Source organism: Netta rufina (assembly GCF_964035555.1).
Source record: "Netta rufina genome assembly, chromosome: 7".
NCBI classification, from domain to species: Eukaryota; Metazoa; Chordata; class Aves; order Anseriformes; family Anatidae; genus Netta; species Netta rufina.
In genome coordinates, this window is record NC_140130.1 from 25,166,222 (window position 1) to 25,189,017 (window position 22,796).

The following is a 22,796-nucleotide window of genomic DNA, read 5'->3' on the forward strand; positions in this document are numbered from 1 at the left end:
ACAGATAAAAGCTTTGAGCAGAAAGACAAATAACTCCTGAACCACAGATGAATGTGAACTATGGCAATTGTATTCTAATTAGATGGGAAAACGTTAATCTATTTTAAATGCACTCAGGGGGTCTACAAGCTTTTGAAAACTTCCTGTGCTCCCTGCTTCCTTTCCTCATGCCCTTGGGTTTAATTTTTTTTTTTTTTTTGACTCTTACATTCGTTATCGCACCCATCTTGACAGTTACACATTAACTATTTGAGAAGCAGTCTTCTCAAAGTCAGCTGGAATATTACAAACTGTGTTTGCTTTTATTTCTTTACAACAAAAAGTGTGTTCTCGTAGGGCCTACGTGAGCCTGCTGAGATCCCAGTGAAATTTTTTTGTTTGTTTGTTTCTCAGGTAAGTGTTAAACCTTTCAGACTGGCCCTGGAGCATAATGAAAATCACATGTGATATTGTTTCGTTTTATAAAAAAAGAAAAAAAAAGTCAGAAAGGTGCACTAACTAAAAATACGAGCCTCTGTTTAGGCTTCAATTAGATACCCTTTCCCTAAGTGATTATAAAATAACGATAAAAAAAAGATATGTCAAAAATGGGTTTTACACAGCATATAATTACATGTATTTATTTATTGCCAGGTAAGAAAGCCAATTCACCCTCTTAGAATTATTATTTTGCCACCAATGCTGGCTGTCTGGTTTCACAGCACAGAGAGGACCTAACACCTATAACAGGGATATATATATTGTGAATTAAACAGGTAGGAAATGAGGGAGGGGAGATGGTGGCAGTGATACCAAGACATTTCAGATCTCTATCAGAGCAAAACTACAAAGGGGAGATTGCTTTGTAAGTCGCTTTTAAGCAGAGGGAAAGTGAGCAAATGCTAAGCAGCACGCAGCGCCCTGACAGATGCAACACCTGCTCTGCAACACCAGCCAAAGTCTGCTGAACTGAGAGATGCCCCGAGTTACAAGCAGGAAACTGTCTAAGAAGTTAGTTTTATGTTGGTGGAGTCAGCCTGACTGAAAGCGAGGACAGGCTGGGGAGAGGCACCCTGGCAGGTAGCCTGGAAGTTCAAACCAGGAACTGCCGGAACAAAGAGCAGAGGTAGATGTGGAAGGACAGCAGGCAGGCAGGCTCACTGAGAGCTGTACTTAAACATTGGCTGATCTGACACTCAGGCCTGATTTCCACTAGTCTGCAGCTCCTTTTTTAATTTCTATTCTTCCATTTCCTGCTCCTAATCAAGCATTTCCAACAGGTTTATGTCCAAACTAATGCTGAGGCAAGCATGGGGAAGCATTACCCCAGAATTGGTTTTGCCTTGGTCACTATGATTATCTTCCTCTTCTCATGAAGTGATAACTGTATTTGCATACTAGTGCAATAAAAGAATAATAGCTGGCATTCTGCTTGTTTCAGCACTTCATCACATCACCAGTTACATCACCATGTCCTAACTTAGGCTTTTGTTTAGCTTGTGCTACTCCAGGTGTCATAGGAACTCATGCCTTAAAATACCTAAATTTGATTATTTAGCAAAATGGAAGATTAAAAAAAAAAATCTAGAAAATATCCCCTTTAAGAAACTTGCAGGGAAATTTCTGCAGAGCAGAGACAACTTCAAGCAGCCATGTGTGGGGTATGCTACATGCACTAGCTGTCAGTGCTGCTCCGCCGCAGTATGATGCAACTGCAGGTGTTACAGAAGCCGGGACCTGGCTCTAAGCTGTCGATGGTATCTTCACAACATTCCTCTTACAGGAATTATTCATCAAAGAGGCACTCCACAACTTACCTCTGTCAGGTGGACACTGGACACAAGTCCTTCAAATGTTTGGATAGTGCCCATGCATTTGGCTCCCCCTTCCTACCATGAGATTGCCTCCCCTACCTCTTAAACTTGCCACATCACCACTACTCCACGCTGCTTTTTCTCCAGATGAAAAAGACAGCTGAACAAAATGACTCTCAGATGTTTCTGTGTTAATGAAACAGTCTGGATATTGGGAAAAGCAGCAGGGAGAAGTCAACTCTCAGCTGGTGTTGGTAAGGACTGGTACACAGTGTGATGGTTGAGTCAGATTTGCTAAGGCACTGATGGGTCTAACATAAACAAACTCCTGCCTACTATGAAAACCTGGCTTCAAAATATGACAAAACATACAAGAAGAAAGAAGGGATTTCTGAATTTCAAAAAAGGAAGAAGCAACTTCTTCCTTGCAGGAACCATTAAATCCATTTATATGTGACCGAAGAAGCTGCATATATGTGAAGGGAGGATGGTAGAGTCCAGTGGCAAAACAATAACAAAAAATAAGATTTTCTAGATGACTCCAAATCAGTTACTCAGCTTTAACCACTTATTTCTCTATTTTTAAGTGAAGAGAAACAGTAACTTCCCTAAATTTGCCAGCTAATCTGGGCTGGGGATGCACTATATAAGGACAAGAGCAGAGTTGTTCCAAGAACCAACACTGATAAAAAAAAAAAAAAAAAGGCAACCTTTGGAGTTTTAACAGTAAGATCAGAGGGCTGATAAGTGCAAGAACAAAGAAGGAAACTTATCTTACCTCCATAACTGTAAAAGGCATCTCGTTCTTTAGTATGAACCACTATCCCAACAACGTCCACCTGTCTTACTGGGTGCCCATTATAGAAGAATATACCTAGACACAAAACATTCTGGTTAAGTATAACTACTTTTTTTTTCCCCCCTTCAACAGCCTACCTGATATAGTCACTTTTGTCAGTAAAAAACATTTCTTACATGTTCAATGTACCTTAAACTTAACTAATGCCTCCTCATGTGAAAAATCCCCCTTGATGTTGAGTTCTGGGAATATTAGAAGGAAGAATCAGCTCTATGTAGGAGACCAAAATCGTGCTTTTGTAGTTGCAGAACTTCATTAACTGCTTGGTTTCTTGTACATTTGGATCTGCAAAACAGTTTGTTTGCTGCAGGCTTTAGGCTTTTTTTTTTTTTTTTTTTTTTTTTTAAACATTTTCAGCAGTCTTCAGAATGAATAATGGAACACAATGGAAGCAGTTTGAGCTTCTCGCAGTGCAGCTGTTCCTGGTTAAGGGAGAGCCACCCAAAAGAGGGAAAACCAACAATTCTACACAATTCTGTCTTTCATTTCTAAAAGGACGGGAGCCACAGCAAGGGGCAGGGAATGGGAGGGAGTGTACCAGCCCTTTTAGATTGCAGAGTACAGTATGCAGTCGTCATGGGCAGTATCCTGAGCTTCAGTTTCTGAAATAACATGTTCTAAAAACATCTTTTCAAAGCTATTTTTGTGTATGTATAAAGATGACTTGGATATTCTTGGATAAGAATAACACACAAAATTACATTCAGGAAATGGGAAGGAATCGGAGCCCAGCGGACTTGAACTTACTGAGGTTGCCACATGCTGTAATCTATTGAAAGAGAGTGACAAATGTCTTTAACAAACACTGATGTAAGCATATACTGAAGCTTCATAGCCCACCAGCAGGAGGATAACAGGACAATAAGCTCCATATACATGCCAGAATAATTTTATTCAATGTGTTTTCTGCAGTTTTGGAACACTGTTGTTTTACTGAAATATAACGCCATCCAGGATGTTCAATGTCTACTAAAAACTAGGTAACTCAAAGTGCACAAAGGGAACATTTAACTCCGTGGCAAATCTCACAAAGGGAAAGAGAAACACTGCAGCAAAGGAGTCACAAAATCATTCTGCATTTAAAAAAAGTAAAATAAAAACTGAAATCCCAAAATAACTTGTCCTACATAGCTGGCAGCCTTAAATGGGTCTGGAATTAGCTTTCTTCGCATAAGAGATACAACCAGCAAAGTCTCAGAAAAAGTCAAAGGTGACCAGCCAAGCAGGTCACAAACAAAAAGTTTTGCTGGTCAAAGTCCACTGGCATGGTTTGAGGATGCATCTATCGCTGTCATCTCAGCACTGGTAACCTACCCATGCAGTCACTGGCCAGGCGTGGCACAGAGAATGTTTAGCAGGTTTGTCCACTCCTCATTGCATTTATCAGGACACAAATAAACACTACTACACAGAAACTCTCAATGAAGATGCTCCCAGTATATATAAACATTAATTAAACCTTACAAAATGGCTATAAAAGAAGGTCTGGGTCAGTTTCAGGGCAAATCTGCGAGGCAGACTCCAAGCTCTTCATGTGCAAGCAGGCAACGTGTTATTATGTTCATTTCGCAGTTAGTAATCTGAGTTTTGGCAAAGGACAGCGGCCAGATAAAACTGGTTCTCTCCATCCCCATAAACTTACACAGAACTCCACCCTTACTCTCTGAGAAACTACCTGAATTAATGTAAAAGATAAAATTATATTTACACTATCAATTAGAAGTTGTTGAACTTGATGACTTAAAAAGTCATCAAGTGTAAAGGAGTTTTTCTCCTCCCAGATTATCTGTTCAAATTATGTTCATATCAGCAGCAATAAAAACACACTAAACATTTCGAGCCGTGTGTGAGTGCATTCAATCAAGCTCTGATTAACCCAGTAAATAACACAGATATTAAGATGCTGTTACCACAACAGGAAGCCACAGCAGCGGTTTAGGGGGCTATAGATACAGAGCTCACCAGAGCAACTTCTGGTCGTATCTTTAGTAGCACTGAGGTGTTTGCCAGTGCTTTAATTCTTATTACCTCCTTTTATGTTATTTGGAGCTTCCCTTGTTCGTTGATAAGCTGTCACAATGCAATGGTGCGTGATATCTCTGAGAAAAGCTCATTTTCATGATGTGATTATGTGTTACAACCGAGTGTGACACCCACTCTCATTTCAAGGCCTCTAAGACAACACTGTTGCTGTTTTTAACCGAGTGGTTTTCCAGCCTTCTTGTCACCATTTATAGCAGAAGAGTAATTGGACAGATTTAATGCTTTCCTCTGTGTTCTTTTAAGGGATTAGTCATTGTTGCATCAAATCCTAATGCTTAAAAATGGAAAGAAAAAACTTATTAGGTCATTCAGTTCATTTCCTCAGGACCAATACAAGATTGTTCCGTACAGTAAATTCCTGGCAATTTGTACAGTCAGGATATAAATAATCCCAGTGAATGGGATCCCACCTTCTTCCTGGGGAGGCTGCTCTGCCATTTAGCAGATATCATTCTAAGGATGTTTTTCCTGACATTCAGCCTGTGTTTCTTCCCATTCCTCCTAGTTACAACTCTGTTTTGCACTTGTTCATTCTTAATTACCCTTACTTAGTGACTGATTTATAGTTAATCATAATTAGCTCCATCTGGCCTTTAAAAAAAGCCATTAAAAGCAGAGAACACTGGTGGCAAACACCTACCTTCTTCCTTCCCCCAGAAGTGTTTCCATTGTGCTATCATTTGTTGCCAATGAATGCGAAATGCTGAAAGATAGCTCATTTGGTATGTACACAGTGCCAGGACGGTGAGCAGAGTTCAGGATGTTTGTTCTATGAAATTAATTTTATTCTTTAAAGTTCGGTTTCTAACACGTAACAGGGCTGCAAGCAAACTTAGTTGTGCAGAACGCCAGATGCACAGGAAGCAGAGAAAGCTTGCATGCACCAATTTTAAAGGCTGATATCTTGACATGACAGATACCACTTCCTTAGGGCCATCTTAGAAAAAAAGCATAACAACCAAACTGAAATAGTTCCTGAAGCACAGGACAACTCGCTTCAGTAAAAGAAAGGGAAGGGAAGTGAGAAGGAAAACCCAAGTGATTTAGAGGTGAACAAAAGAGCACAGGGTTATACTTTCCAGGGCTAGTCCTCTTTTGAAACATGATTTTTAATGTTCAGTTTTAATTCTTCTGAGTATGTGTGCGTGTATGAGTTGCTTTGTATTTTGTTCAAGAATAATTAAAATGTCCTTAATTAAAGCAGAAGCAGTCTTTATCAGATGCATTTGCTATACCAATACTTCAATAAGACTGCAGACTTTAAAAATCTTCTAGATACTGCTAACACTAGCACAAATATTAACAGACTGTAGTCCCATACTTGCAATGGCTTTAAGAAAAAAAATCTCCCCTCATGTTAAATAACAAAGTGCTGTAGAAATTTATATATATATATATATAAATAAACTTTTGTAATTTGCAAAGTCCCTATGAACATAAAAATGGTTGTGAAGAAGCAAAGAACTACCAGTTCTTCATTTCAATAAGAAGAGCGCTATTGTTATCTTTGCTGTTAAAAAAAACAACAAGAATAACAAAACCTACAGGACAGAATTTATTCAAAGAGCCAAACGCAGGTACCTTTTATAGGTACGTATACATAGTATATATATACACACACGCACTTTTTATAGTGCAAACAAAAGCTCAAGGTCAGACCCACATTGCTTTAGACAACGTACACGTGTGGGTGATATTGGCCAAACACCAGCAGAAACAGACTGCAAAGCATACAGTTTCCAGCAATGGCTAGGAAACAAAAGGCGTGGCATAAGATTCTGAATAGATGCCAGAATGTACAGTAAAGTTGTTCAAATATATGAAGAAAGTCTTATCTATCATATCTAGAAATTAAGCAGACAAAGCCTTTATCTTTTTTTTAATATTACGTTAATATGCATTGGCAAAAGCAAAATACATGCACTCATCAATGCCATTAAATAATCATTATTATGTAATTAAAAAAAAAAAAAAAGAGGTATAAATTCCTCATCAACTGTTGTGGAGACAGTGGCAAGGTGTAACACATGACAGAAAGGACCAGCGCTTTTAGAACTAACTTTCAGAGTATAACACACAGCAGAAGCACAACGTTACCTTAATGTAACACAGGTTGTGTGTATATACACGTGTGTATAAATATATACACACACAAGAAGAAAAGCCTTCAGAACTAACACATTATGTTTTTCCACCTATAATCCTTTGAACGTGGTATACAACCTGTTCTTCCTAGGACTGTTACAGGTACTACTGTCACTTAGCTTCGCGGCATTAAAAAATAACTGCACGAGCATTCTTAAATCCCTGGACAAGAAACACAACGTAAATCAATTATAATTCTACGTGCATCATAACCAGCACATATAAGTACATACCTGGCACTTGTTTAGATTCTCTCATTTCTTTTATATCTTTAATATAAAGTCTTGCAAACGCAGAAAACACAGGATCCAACCCCCAGAACAGAGAAGGCGTCTCTTCTTCATACTTCTTGGACTCAGACTGCATTCAAAACCTGTGAACACAGGAAAAATGTAGTTATTGTCCATACAGGTGAGGAGAGGCTGTTCTCCTATGTTCCAGCTGAATGAAAAAATAGCTCGTGATTTTACAAACAGCAACACACCAGAGCTGATGAAGAGTCGCAAGAACTTGTCTAACACAATGTTACCTTTGCATCTCATAAGAAATGGTCACAATATCAATACTGACAATTTACTTCAGTATTGAAGCTCAACAGTAACATCATTCTGCCAAGCTTCTTCAACTGAAATAGAATTTCAGGGATTTCTCATCTGTGGACATAGAGAGAACCAAATACAATACTTCTTTAAGAGGGGGATAATAATGAGTTACTTCCTGTATACTTCATTTTCCTCCCCATCATTCTCTTTCCCCTCCCTAAGATATTCTCCTCATTGTTCACCCTGTGCTTTACCACGGGAAGGAAGGCTTTTTTTTTTTCTTTTAATAAAAGAAAAGCAACCAGCCCTTCTTTATTTCGGACATGCAGTCTCCAATAACTTCATAATGGTTCCTTTCCCCTTTTACCTCTTCAGTTTTCCCTGCTTCATGCCTATCTTCTGTCCAGAGCTAATTCTCAGTTTATCACAGTTGGTTTCAAAAAAAAAAAAAAAAGCTCTCAATTGAAGCAGGTTTGTCTTGAACACCGTGTAGAGATTTTGAGGCTGGATATACTTTTTATTAGTTTCTCTTGCACGGGTAATTAAATTGTTCCTGTAAAGCTCTCCACGTTACCACTGAATGGACATCAGCCACTTACAGGTGTAGACCAGAGGTGGTAAGTGGGCAGCTTTAATCCTGCATTACAGCTGAGAGTTGGAAGCTCAAGTCTTCTGAGAGAGAAGAGCTCCCTGCTACGGGTTGCCAGTGATCTCTGTACTCTGCAAGAGACACTTATAGCTACTGATAGAGAGCCAACACGCCACGAATATCAGGATAGCATCTTGCTTCTTTGGGAAGCAACACAGCTTGGATTCCGCTTCATTTCTGTTTTCACACTTAAAGTTTAATTTGTGGCAGAAAAACAGTGCAGCACAATATGCTAGAGTGTTGCTGACATCTCTGTAAGGTGAAAAGAACTGCAGATGATAATTATACTTATTTCCAACATAAATACTTTGGAAAGTTCCACCATGACTTCACCTTTAGGTAACAACCTGAGCATTTTTGTTTACACGTGGATTTTTGTCTCTCTGCCACCTACAAGCAGGTTTTCCCAACCTACCCCTTTTGCACATGCAATGCCTGCTCAGAAACTTCTTACCATCCTTTTTTCCACTCGAATCTCCACAGGAAACACGCTTTTTCTGCTGCTGAATTGCAGGCACTGCTCAGTAGAAATTGCTAAGCTAAGCTGTTAACCACATGAACTTCATAACGCAAGGTTGCTGTTCCTCCATATGGCAGCTCTCCAGTTGCTTGCTATATAGCCTATATCAAATTTAGACCACAAACCTTCCCGAGCAAACACATGGTTTGAACCTGTATTTTACTTAGCACATTCATTTTCATGACAAAATTAGTCTTCCCAGTGCCTCTCTGATTGCTTGCAGTCTCATGTACGCTGGTGCCTGCCTTGTTCCTACATTACTGTAAATATATATATATGAAAAAAAAAAACAATTAGCCCAACAAAAGGTTATGGCACACACACAGAGTTCACACACCAAACAACAACCATACATCCTACGGTCAATCAGGGTTAGCACATGGGAAGTTGGAACAAAGAGAAGCACTCCTGCTCAGCGTCCTGCTCTCCAACAGGCGCTTTCAGGGTACCTTTTTGTCTGTTATGGGGTACAGCCCCCCAGCTATTCACTTTTAGTGGCTCTTCTCCCAGGCAAGAAACGTGGACACAATCTCAGTCTTGTTGCCTGTCATTATCTTGCACACAAAGCAATATTCCTTTCTGCACCACGTCCCCCAGTGTATTCTGCAGGACTATTGCAAACTGTCGTAGCTCAGCATTAGCCTGTTCTCCTAGACAGGTAGCAGACCTTAAAAACAAGCTAAAAAAAAAAGAGAATCAGGTGAAAAGCCTAACTTTGTGTTGTGCATGAACAGCCACTCGCTGGAGCAAAACGCAGCAGTCACCCCCGCACATGTGCACATCTGAGTGGAAAAATTGGTGAAGCAGCACCACTAGAGATTAAAAATATCTGCAATGTATTATTTCACTACACAATTAACATCTGGGCATTTTAAACGTGGTAATCGACTGAACACTAGCCAGAAGGCTGAACATTTCTGCCTTACAGGAAACGAAGCATCTTTTACTGCTTCCCTGTCCTGAAGGAAGATTGATTTGTGCAGCAAAAGCTCTTTGTATCTCAGAACTACTGGGAATTAAATCTCAAATTCTGTAGCTTCCCTCTACCTCACACGCCTTGTTATAGCTCTTCGCCATAGAAATGTTCAGCCTTCACGTACAGTAGCACTCTGCTCGGTTGATGTGTGCTGCAGACATCCAAAGTTCTGGGGATTCCCTGATACAAAGCAAATCCCCTCCCTGGCACAATGAAGGCACAACAAGTTTTTCTGAAGTCTAGAAAATGAATCCTCTGAAGCCACAAGCTAGACAATCCATACCTACAAGGCTGGGATAGTGAAACTGCACTCTAGCCACTAACTTGCTTTTGGCGATGGCCAACAGGCTCTGCTTCTGCACAGCAGTTTTCTCTTGCCCTTTCGTGGTCCCTTCAGCCTTTCCAAGCAGTGCCACCACCCAACGCCAAGCTCATTTTCTTTCTTCCCTCCCAAGTGGTACACTCGGTAGCCCTATTTTACCAGTTACCTATTCAAAACCAAAGGCTTGTGGCCTCTGGGAGGCAGAGACATCTACTGTCCCCTGTACTGCTTCCCTCCACACGCTCATTAGGAGCCCATTCTGCTAGGGTGGAAACTTTCTGATAATTCTGCAGTGAGCTCTGCCTTACAGCCAGCTCATGGCATCGGCAGCTGTCGTCTTTTTGCTCCTGTAACAAAGAAAGATGTTAGGTAACCCCTTCCAATGGATCTATTTTTCATTTAGTTTACAGGCTTGATGCACGCAGACCGATAGTGTTAGAGAACAGAATTCCTACAAGGCTGATAAAAATGCTTCTAATCAATTTCTCTTCAGCTATGTACCACTATCTTCCCATAACTTCCACTCAGATTGGCACAGGAAGCCTCTCCATCCCAGGGGTTAATTAATCACGGAGCCATCCTGCCAAAAGCAGGGCCTCCCATTATGCCAGCAGTGCTTTCTGCTCCTCACGGGTCCTGCTGGCGATACGCTATCAGCCCGGCAGATAACAGCCACCCTGCACGAACCAAGGGGCAAACCGCAGACGTTGCGGTGATGCACGGCGCTGGAATCAGTAACAACACAGATAGTCAGCAATTAACAATTCCAAACAGATCTGTGCATAGAAATGTTTGGGAACTGAAGTTGCTTTTGCTGAACCACGTGATGAGATCCAGCAGCACAAGCAGCAGAGTCCTAGTGAAATGTTATCTCTTTCTGCATTTTGTTTTGAAAGCAAGTAAGGACTTTGCAACTGCAGTAGCGCAAGAAACTCAGTCCCACAAGGTGATGGAAAGGCAAAAGAGGCATCAGGTCCACGCGCTTAATAAATACGAAATATCCTTTTTTGCCTCTTGGTAAAATACCTCTGAAGGTACCAAAGACACAGTAAAACAAACCAACACACAGGAAATCAGGCACTAAATGTTATTACTGAAATGCTTCTCTGCGGAACAGTCCTGTTCCAAAGGTAAAAATGTGACGTTTTTATGGCAGTTATTTAAGTACAAATAAATAAAAACACCCCAATTTGAGACTATTCTAGGCACTATCCTGTTCAAACAAGGCTGTCTCCTTGACCTCCTGCTATCAATGTTAGCTTTTCTGACCTTAGTGAGAATTGAAACAAGTCCCTAATCCTCAGGCTTCTCTTGTGAGCTCAGCAAGGTACTATCCTATCCTAACAGGAGAAGAGAAACCAAAGAAAGTTAGCAGGCTTCTCAACAGCTGCCACGTCCCAAAACCAAGCCCATTTGCTACCTTCCTTCCCAAGTAGCCCACCTGGGAGGATGGTCCAGGCTTGTTCAAATATCCCTTGGGTGGTTTAATTGGGAGCTTTGTTCAACAGGAGCAGCTTCAGACAATAAATATCTCAGTTCCTAATCCTGTGTTCACCTTTTTCAAAAAATGTGAAAAGATTAAGAACTGGACTTCTTCCAATCCCAGTGACATGGGAACCGCAAGGAAGAGAACCTGTGTTTGTGTTTCTTGTGGAGCCTTTTAACTGGATGTGATTTACAGCCAGAGCTCTTGGAGAAGATTTCCTTACTTTGAGATGGCCATGATGATTGTTTGGAGCCAGATGAAGCCACGCAAAAAGTAGTTTGCCAAAGGTTGTCTGCAATTAGCATGCAACTACTGGCAAAGCGCTGCAGAGACTCTCTCAAGCTAGCTTTGAGTCAGAAGCAGAGGATATTTACCCACCAACACACGCGGTATAAACATCCTGCCAGGCATCTGCTCCTCTCCAAAGCCTGCACACTGCACCAGCACCAACCACATACACAGAAGAAGATCCTGAACTGCTGCAGCTGGCTGCCCAGTGCATTAAAGCAACTTGCAGTCACCCTTGGTGAACTCGAACAAACCGGGCTATGAACTGTGGTTGGTAAAGAATTGCTTTACGGGTCAGCCATAGCCACCACAGAGAAAGCAACTTGTGGAAAGTGGGGCAGAGCAAGCAGCTGGGTTTTGCAACCACCCCGATCATCTGAATTGAACTCAGCTGTGGCTGAGTCAACACCCTGCTCGACAAAGGAGTATTATTCAATTCTTCATGAGCAGCAGAGGCAATTCCAGCACCATACAGTTAAAAATGGTTTTAATTAGCCAAAGCCACATACAACATTTTAAGTTAAAAGCAAGCAAACAAAACCAACGTTTTATTACTCAAGTAGATCTAAGTGAGCTGGAAAGTAAAGCCTTTGGTTACAGACAATAGGGAATAAAGATTCTAAAGCCGAAGTTCATCCATAGGCTTTTTTTAAAGCTACATAATTAAAAGATCATTTTCAACACTAGTAACAAGAAAAAAAGCCACTGAGATCAGAATACATCACTCAGAGAAAGTAAGCTAAACACTTCCAATCTATTAATCTACCTTCCACTGCTTGTGTGCACTCCCATACTAGATGCTGTAACAAATGTCAGTAGGGAACTACATCCTCTATGTCTTGTATGCAAGAAAAGTACAGTTTCAATTTTTAAAAGCTATTTTTGAAGCAAACTTGAGAGCTAGAACTCCTGAATTTCAATAAGTTCAGCAGTTCCTGAAGTCATTTGTGCAAGTGTTAGCAACTGCAACCTCCTGAGATAACTCATTTACCGAAAGAGAACAAATTGCAGGATTTCTGGGAAAGACACTGCTCGAAACTTTAAACATCTGTCTTTTAATTACGCGAGATATCACAGCACGCTTCCCTGCCAAGGGAAGATGGTGCAAGACAAAAGACCCATCGCCATGAACTTCAGCCAGTAAGCAACATAGAAAAGTATTGCCCACAATCACTAGATAGGAGAAAAAACACCGTATTTTGTCATCAGGCTGACACAGTTACTGCACTGAATAGTCTTCCAGGAGAGTTAATATCTTCTGATGTAAACTGTCATGTATTTTTACCTCTGTTTTTCACTTCCAGAAGGATTTTGAAATCCTTCTGGACAGACAGGTGTTTCTGCAAAAGACCAGATAGGTTGGTTTCTCCAACATCAACAGTCTCAAAAAGAAGAAGGGCAGAACTTACAATCCTAAAGCATCTTCTTTGGCATTGCAGATTGTTTTACATGCAAGTTAAACCTGGTGACAAGGTTTCAGCCCCCAGTTTTCCAAAAGCATGATTCTGGTCAACCAAAAATGAAGCGTGCAATAAAAAAAAAAAAAAGTAGAAGCAGCTCCTTCAGATCCTCATCCCACGTGTTAGTCACAAGACATTTTCTGTGTATCAAGAAACCAGCAAACCACTCAACAGACAAACACACTGGCTCTGTGTTTATTTGTCACAGCTGTAATCTTGACACAAATAAAGTAGTGGTAATCACTGCTGATAGTCATAAAGCTTCACTTGCTATTTGTATTTTAAAGCCATTAGATAATCACGCTGAAGTACCCTCTTCAACTAATTCTCCTAACCTGTCTGCAGTGAGGGCAAGAGGAAGTCTATGAAGGTGATTAATTCCCTCTAAAAGCTCTTAATCTCCCACGGCGCTGTGAGAATGAGCTGAGCTGCTGAAAAGACATTCTTTTGCTGGGAAAGACAGTTCCCAGTTGTTGGCGTAAAGTAAAAACAAACAAAAACTAAAAATAAATTACTTTTTTTTTTTTCCTCCTTTCTTAATAAATAATAAGTTTGCTGGTTGGAAAAACAGCAGGATGGAAGCTTTGAGAGAAAAGGGCTCCAAGCAGTCTCTTGGCAAGTGAACGTTTTTGGGACAGATACACGTATTTTACTGATCCACCGTAAAGGGATATTCAGGTTAACTAACAAAGCAAAGAGAATAAAACATAACTCACCACATTTTAAGGCAACACAGGCAGCTTCCCTACTTTGCTACAGCAGAGTAAAATAGATTTAGTGCTACTTCTTGAAGGAGTATTTTCAAATTCCACAGATGTGGGTAGATGGGGCAAACACAGTTAAACAGCTTTCTAAAGCTGTTAGGCCTGTATTCTCCACAACAAAGTTAATTCAAGTTCTAGAAGCAAGTTTTCCTGACTACTTTTTGCTCCTTTAAATGAGTTTATGCATCTGGTGTAAGTTAAAACAGCCTCTGGATTAAGATCAGGATTTATATGAACATTCATAGCACAACAGAGCATTCCACTACAACCAGAGACCTACCAATGATTAACCTCGTGTTTGGTTGAGGTGCACAGACGTGCAAAAAAGTTTTCAAAATATTCACAGAGCACACCAAAGCGTTAGATTATGGCAGACCTGTTTAAAGTTCTGAATTCAATTAAAGTTTTTCTTTGCTGCACAAGTGAACCTTTTAACTATATCAGAACAAACCCATGCAAACTGAGGCTCTGCTTGAAATGTGGGCTCCAACTAACACTGGTGTTGGCATACACAAAATAATTCAAGGCAGAATAACTTTGAAGTTTCAGACACAAGCAGGATCATCACATTGTCTGTGAGCATAACTAGAGGCTGAGATGACATTTGGAGCTCTTTTGGAGGACTGTTAAAATGGTTGGAAGGATAATAAAATTAACTTTACACTGACTTTCATTTCTAGACCAGTTAGTTTTTGTTTTGTTTTGTTTTTCTCCCTTTGTATGCAATTCCACAAAATTATTCGTTTTCTCCTGCAAATATAAACTCGTAATGCTTCCTGGTCTGAAGGAACTTCTTGTAGAAAAATGTTTAGATGCTACTAAAGATAACCCCATGCAAACTGAAAGGCAGCAAGGAAAAAAAGAAGCATTGAGACACTATTATTATTATTACAGCATTTTCTCTCTTACTGGGAGAATTTCATACTATCAACACATGGAAGAGCAAAGTTTGATTATACTTTTGTAATGCTCCTTGTCAAGGTTATTTGTCCTCTCGGCCATTGTCTAGAAAAAGTATCCAGAGTTGTTTGCAGCATCAAAGATGTAGATTCCCAGCCATCAAGGCTCTGAATTTCTTTTGCAACTGTGCCACCTTTCTGAGGACTAGAACTTCTATACCTGAAATCAAGCACAGGATTTCTGAGGCACAACAGAACTACAAAAAGTTTTATTAGGTAAAGAAAATTGATTTGATCTTCTCTTATTCTTTGGATGCTCACACTAGAGGGACACAGAAATGCCAACGGTGTACAGATACTTCTCAATTCCTTAAGACAAATTGTTCTGCACCATCTCTTACACTCTGCTCTATGAACTCTGAATGATTTGAAGAGTAGTTTCTTCTCTGCTAAGGATTCTGGCTCATCATCCCTCATCTTCAGCTGCTAAATTCTACTCGGACCCGTTAAAAATCCAGAGACTTTGTCCTCTACCAAATTTTGGGTTAGCAATTTTTGCAATTCTCAGAGGATGTTCTGAACTAATGAGTATTTTACAGGTCCTCCCTCTGAGCTCTTTCCATATCTCATCACTGAGAGCCGATACAGGACACCAGTCCCGTACAGGACAAACCAAAAACTGCACAGGGAACTCCTTGCCTGCAATATGAATGTCGTCTTAACAGCTTACCTCCCCATAGAGCAAAGAAGGCTAAACTGATTTGCTAGTAATGATTTTTGCCTACCTTCAATAAAAACTTTTTCTGAATCCACTAGGAATTCACCAAATGGACAGAATAGCAAGAATCCCGAAAGAAAACACCTCGCTGAGTCCTGTGGCTGCAACTCCTTATATTCCCTGCATGAATCACTGTCACAGTTACCATATGATAAAGTCGTTGCTATTTCTGACTTCGCAGTACGTGGGAAAAAAAAAAGACAGACAAAACATCCTTTTATAAACAGATTAAAGTGTTTCCTTAATTGTATTTCAATAGATGCCACACCCTACCTCAGGCTTCTGAAAGTCAGTTGCTCCTGTATACTGCATCCAGAACGCTAGATTATAGCTCAGCCACCAGCTGCAGGAATTATTTTTTCTTTGGGTAATTTTATGGGTCTCTGCTACCAAAAATTCAGTTCAAATTAGAGTAATGGACTTTTTTGTTTTAATTCATAAATACCTCATGGTGTACTATGCAATATAATTCTGTGGGTGTGAGATTAAAGGTCTGTTCTGTCAAAAAAAAAAAAAAAAGGAAAGAATTTTGGGGATTTTGGGGAACTTGAGCTACAAAGCGAATCCCATCACAATGCTGTTTTCTCACAAGCAGGACCCAGCACCCAAAGTTTGTGTATGCTATTGTCAGACACACAATAGCTGTTGTTTGCCTGAACAATCTCCACAGGACAGCAGCAGTGTGTGCAGCTGTAATACCAAGAAGAGAACCTACAGAAAACCAAACCATATTTTACAAGTTACAGTATTTTTTGACTCACAAAACAGAATTACACTATAGTTTATAAAAATCTAGATAAAAATAGCAGAACATAATACATGCATAAACTATGTTAAACGTGGATGCAACGTAAAAATTACTTTTTCAGTGAAAAAGTACGCTTTTCTCAGTAACAGTTTATAATTTAAAGTCTAGCTTTGCATTAATGAACAGTCAGTATCTCACATTTAAAAGTTATTTGCTCTTTTTGATAATAGATACGTTTCCAACATTATCCCACTGCAGTGTCTCTCACTGGGATATCACTAAACCATCAGTGGATTTCTGTCCTACCCTTTTGTCAGATTGTCCTCTTTTTCCTTCCAAAATGTTCCCTATTTTTCAGCAAGGTATGTTTTTATAATGTGTGTAGAAGGAATAATAAAGATCCTGCTTATGCTTAGTGCATAACCAGGACTGGGTTGCTGGCCATAATAATAATTAAAAACCAAGACAAACAAACAAACAACTTATTTCCATATTGCAGAACAAGTTATTCAGTCCTAAGATTCCAGAGCTGATCAGGATCACACGAGAACATAATGTCCAGTCTGGAAAAAGGTTCCTGGGAAACAGAGGATGAAATTCGGGATTTGCAGAAAGAAAAGCAGTAATACATGTGGGGTTTTTGATTCAGATATTTTGTGCCAGTATTGACTGAGATGCAAAGCTATCTTTATCCCTTAATAAATTTCTAATCCTAGCTGCTATGTGAACTAATGCAAATTTGAAAGCCACGAACAAAAAGAACAAATCAGCTCGTGACTCCTATGCAAGAGGAAAAGGTCTAATTACCATCTGGAGGAAAGACAAACATGGAGAAGCATTTGTAATGCATGCTTTCATGTGACTTAACTAAAGCTTCTAATATCCATCAGATGGAGGGGGCTCTACAAGTTTTAAACACTTTGCCTTGTGTTCATGTACAGTTTTGATCAAATAAATGTTGCTTTAAGTATAATCTCAAGTGAATAAAATGCTTAGAAAGAAGATACCAATACTGCTAAGGCGAGCAGTATTTTGATTTTATATTATTTTAAAAGAAATCAATAGTCTAGGTAGACTTATTCATGCATGGTTCTGTGACATTATTATAGTCATCAACACATGGGATAAAAGAATTTAGAATAGCTACTGTACTACAAAAATACAGCCATCCACAATGCAACAAAAAGTTTTAATACTAACCCGAAACTCACTTTATAGGAATTTTCAAATTAAATGTAAACTGAGCAGTGTCCAACCTTCTTCTTCAAAATTTTATCATGAAAGAGGACTTGAAGTTTCTAACTACATTAGTCAATTAATCAATAAAAACAATCAGCTACAGAATTTTAAAGCAGTTGACATTTCCCATTAAACCCGAGGCATGGTTTTGATTGTCACCCAAGTAAGTGTAAAAGCACAACTTACCCCTCCAATTATATATGCAAGCCTGACTATGCTTCAGAGTATCAGTCTTGTTTTGAAGCAGATCAGCTGGAAACAATAAGACAAACATTTATTTTTTTCTTTCTTTTTGGCAAGAACTTCAATTAAGTAAACACATTAAAGCTTGAATACATTTGATCTGATGTGTCATGAAATATTCTTGTAATATTTATTGAAATATCTGATTCTTATTTGAGTTTTTTAGACTTATATTATTGTTTTTCATCTAACGTTTGTTTTCAGATAAAGTCTATTATTCCATAAAACATCGTTAATTTACTTGGAAATATTCAGGTAATCTGGCAACTCTTTAAATTGCTCTGTCATCAGTCCAGAGGTGTTGCCTGCTATCAGAAGATCAGAAGGTTTGCTGGGAGCGTTATCTCCAAAGGTCAGAAGTAGAAACCCTGTTGTGCATTTCTAGAACTCACCTCACACAACTAAGCACCGTGTAACAAATGTAAGCATCTCAAGTGGGTGTATTGCCCTCTGAAGATACTTTCCCCCACCGACTACTGAAAAACCTAAGCCAATTTAGACTAAACCCAGACTTTTCGAAGATCTTACTCCTAACATTTTAACACGTGATCTTTTTATTACAAACATCAAATAGCACCAATATACGTTGAAGCTTCCAATTGCCCTGTGTTTCTACGGCAATTCTTAGATTTCCCATGAACACATCCCAGTGCATATTTCCTATGGAAGTGCATCAAAACCAAGAAGCCATGCAGGGCATCGTTTCCAGGTTATTGACAGGAGTCTGAGGATCGATTGTGGCTCTTATCACATGGGAAACTCTTAAAACTTCCTCGTTCAGTGTCTAACCTCTGCTATTATATACATTTTCCCTATTGTACTAAACATAACTGAATTATTGCTGTTCATAAAATGCTGAGTCCAAAACCAAGTCTCTCCCCTTTCTGTTCCTTTTTGAAGAAGGCTGATTTTCAAATGCAGAACAGAAATACCCATCTCTAAGCTACAGATCTACCAACTGTCCATGTAGCAGAAGGGTTTAGGGAGCACTGTATATGATGCTGTCACCACTTGCAATGCTTCCAACAAATGGGTACTCTGACTTGATGCTCTTTGGAGGAAAATGCACAGCCATTTAGGCTACCCTCTTAACACCCTAAAAGAATAAAAGACTTTTTTCAGTGCTTATCTACCATCAATTAGAGCATTAGGATAGAGGAGTCAGGTACGGTAGGAGAGGAAAATGTCTGCTGAAATGGGAGAAGAGAGAAAAAGGTCAGGTGTGGGAGAGTCACCAAAACTCTCTCCTAAGCATAAAGTCAGTAAAATTATGGTGGTACAAGGCAAAGTATCTGAATTTCATCCCACAGAATCCAGAACTCCAAGGAAAAAGGTGTCAGATTCGGCAGGAAGCACAGCAGACTTTGGGAACGACTTCAGAGACAGAGTAGAGTTTACGACTGAAACAAGAATCCTACACAAGAGACAACATTAACTCTGGGGACAGAAAAAAGCAGAAAAAATAGAGTCAATGGAAAAAACACCTCCATACAACTGGAAAACATCAACAAAAATACCACATGCATCAAGTAAAGAAAACAGAAGAGCGAGCACTGAGTGTCAATGGTGACAGACAGATCAAGGCATACAAAACAAGAAGCATGTCTCAGATTTAGCCACCAACAAGTCACCCGTGACCCTACAGCAGTTCAATGAACTCAGACATCAGAAAGAAGATTGGAGGAGATCAGTGAAAGCGTGGGTGGACAGAAAGTCAAGACGATATAAAAATATACCATTAATTATTTTTGAAAGAACTAAGGACAGGATGTAGGACTGCAGTTTAGGGCAATTTATGTAGTGAAGCACACATCTATGATTAAATTTCTGAAGCGTGCATTTACTTTGAATGAAGAGAAGCTGAATAAAAGCAGTTTAAATGAAATGGAGGTAAAACTTAAGGGGGGGGGGCAGGTAAGAACAGTAACAAGTGTAAGTAATTAAAAGTCAATCGGAAAGGACAGTGACATTTAGCAGCAGAAAGCAGGGAGAAGACTTCTAAATCTTTAAGAGGAGAAAAGGATTGCAGTAAAGAGTCACAGCTATTTCCAAGCTAGTTTATTCAATGTATAACTAAGATAGTTCTTCACTATCGGCCTACTCAGGCATTTTAAGGAAGCACTGAATTTTCAAAACACATTGCATTAAATTCCCAAAGACAACACTTCTGTATCCTTATAATCCACTTTTATCTTTTTATCCCTACCGTCTGAAAACATTTACAGTTGCTAAAAACTCCTGCTACCAGGAGAAAAGAAAGAACAGCAAAAAAACAAACCAAACCAAAACAAACAAACAAAAAAAAAAAAACAGGCTTTACACAGCCTCCTGCATACCAGGAAGTCAATGCAAATTGGGAATGTTTTGCTACTAGCACTTAGCCTTCACCTGAAAGGGTTTATTTTTAGAAAAAGAAAACTGTGGCTTATTCTCATTTTCAGATACTATATTTAGACCTCAAATAACTATTAAAAAGTAAGAAAAAAAAAGTTTAAAATGAAACTTTATCACCAGCTTCTTGGCTCATTTGTTGTGCCAGCCTCTCATCTTGTATTTTCAACCTTATATGAATTAAAAGCTCTCTGGTATGGAGACTATCTTTATAAAAGTCTAAAACAACTTATCTGCAGTAATACCTAGCAATATTCAGTCAGTGTTAGGATGACACTACTGTCCCTGGTCTGCTCCAAGTGAACCTGGTTTATCACTCGCATGCTAAAAGCAAACCAGTAAGTTATGTAGATGCTGTACGTGAACTCCTTGCACTCTTCATCAGTAGAGCTGAGAAAGAACATGGCCCTGGTATCTTTGTCGCCTAATTGCCATCACTCTTACGGGAGCAAACCCAATTACATTCCTTCACTTGTAGCTCAAGAACTTTTTTTCACTTTGGCATTTATTCCCAGTTACTGTTACAAACCCTGGCATACACACACGCACCCCCCGCTGCCCTCTCACATTAACCCCGAGGCTAAAGAAAAGCTGATCCTGCCTAGATACAAGGATTTCATGCTAAGGCTTTTGGATTCCTTTTTTTTTTTTCCACCCTGTCCTCATCGATTAGTTCAAACAACCAGATGCAAATCAGCCCCCAAAGCGCTTTAAAGATCCAAGTTAAAACCAAAATACTTACTTTCTTATTGCATTTAATCCCAACTATGTACATGAAGCTTCAAAATGAAGCTACTAGGTGCAGCCAGTCGGATCATAAAGGTGAAAGGAAAACAGCTCATCTAGATCGCAGCTGTTTCTTGGCATTAGCTTTATACACATAAATGGTCTGGGCTTTAACACCCTCCTCAATGGTTTGACATTATGCATCCCAGCTGTCAATACCAAGGAACCACAAAGCCCCAGATCATTTTTGAACAATGCTGATTGCTACAGCAAATCAGACTCCTATTAGGTTAGCAAATGTATTTGAGAGGCTCTCTATTCATAGAGTAGGCCTACCTTTGAAACTGATTTTGTACAGATTAAAGAAATTAACTTATGACAACATTGTTATTTCACTCATCAGATTTTCCTGACAGGGGCATCTTCTTGTTTTGTGGGGGCACAGTGTGTTCCTGTACACTATAAATACTATTAGCAGTAGCAATTACTTACCATACAACACCAACATATTCTTAAGAGGCTTCAACCCCAGCACACCTCACCCACCAAGATCACTGTTACGACACGATGGAAAATTCGGTTCCAGACTACTACTATGCCCTTATTTCCCTCTGAACCACTGTTGGAGCCTTTATTACTACAAACACCTGTACTACTCCTTTGCTGAAATCCTCTTCTCGACCTAGCCCAGCACTTTCTATTCCTTAAAATCGTGTTCCTTTCAGGCAGGCTGCCTGGGCTGCCACGATCCCCACAGCCAGTCTATCTCAGCCTCTCATTGGCGTTACTGAGTTTACACATAAACTGCCCTCGTTAGATAGCAAACTACTGTCATGCTAATAAAATGGTCTGAGGAATGATGCACACCGGAGGCCTGATCTTTAGAAGTTCTTAATGAACGGCTTAAATTAATGGTAACTGCAGGCACTCCAGTTGGTAAGAGGCTATGGTGTTACATTATTATTCTCACAGGGCGTTTGTCTCATCGCCAGATCTCCTAAGTCTCAAATCATTGCCTTAACTGCAGGATCAGCTTGCCGCCTCCTGTCAGAGCCCAAACTTTGCCTGCGAGATGCCTGCTAATCGCATCTTATCCAGGAGCCGGGCACACCTCCCGCTTCCGCGTGAAGGCACACCACACGTTTTGCAGCATACAGGCACCGCGGCTATTCAAATGCAACCATTTTTTGATGAAGAAATCGCTTGTGGGATGAGGCTGTCAGGGAGGGCAAATCAAGGCTGGGATCAGATCCCATGGGAGATCTCATATAATGCTACGCCATGCCACGACTGCTGTGGCAGGTGAGGGGCAGGTGGAGAAGCAGGGCTGGCAAAAGCGAGTGTCCCCCAAAAGCGAGTGTCCCCAGAGAGTGGGTGTCCCTAAAGAGTGGGTGTCCCCAAAAAGCAAGTGTCCCCCCAAAGCAGGTCTCCCTGGGCAGCCCCTTTCCGCCTCAAGGAACCTCTGTGCAGCCCGGGGCCTCCATAAGGGCAGGACGTGGTGCTTGGGGACACAGCTGGGTGACACTGGTGGCTGAACCAGACGATTTTGGAGGTTTCTTCCACCCTTAATGACTTTAAGAGGCCCTTCGGCCTGTGAGGGGCAGGGAGGGAAAAGCAACGGGGGGGGCAGGAACGGGCAGCGCCACCTCAGGGGACAAGGAGCCCCCCCCCCCCGCGCCGTGAGGTGAGGTAAAGGGGGGGGGGGGGGGGGGCGGGGGCGCGCCCTCCTCCATTTTGGGCCCGGACACCAACTTACCCGCCGGAGGCCTCGGCGCGCTCCTATTGGCTCTCCCCGCGTCACGTGGGCGGGCGGGCGGAGGTTAAAACCCGCCTTTGGCAGCGAGTGCTGGTTGTTTGGGGGGGGAGGTGTGGCGTCTGCGCATGCGTCGGAGGAGGGGAGGGGCGGGAGCGCGCACGCGCGGGCG

The 22,796-nt window shown here is 40.5% G+C and overlaps 1 protein-coding gene across 1 annotated transcript in view; it reads right to left on the bottom strand.

Annotated features, from left to right (window-relative positions):
- STN1 (STN1 subunit of CST complex) overlaps nucleotides 1–22,796 on the bottom strand; it is a gene marked incomplete at its 5' end in the record, with an annotated part of 40,696 nt that overhangs the window by 17,605 nt on the left and 295 nt on the right. Inside the window, 2 exons of the mRNA XM_084290213.1 lie at nucleotides 2,572–2,667; nucleotides 22,628–22,659. Of these exons, the coding sequence (XP_084146339.1) occupies nucleotides 2,572–2,667; nucleotides 22,628–22,659 (128 nt within the window). The remainder of the gene's footprint in view (nucleotides 1–2,571; nucleotides 2,668–22,627; nucleotides 22,660–22,796) is intronic.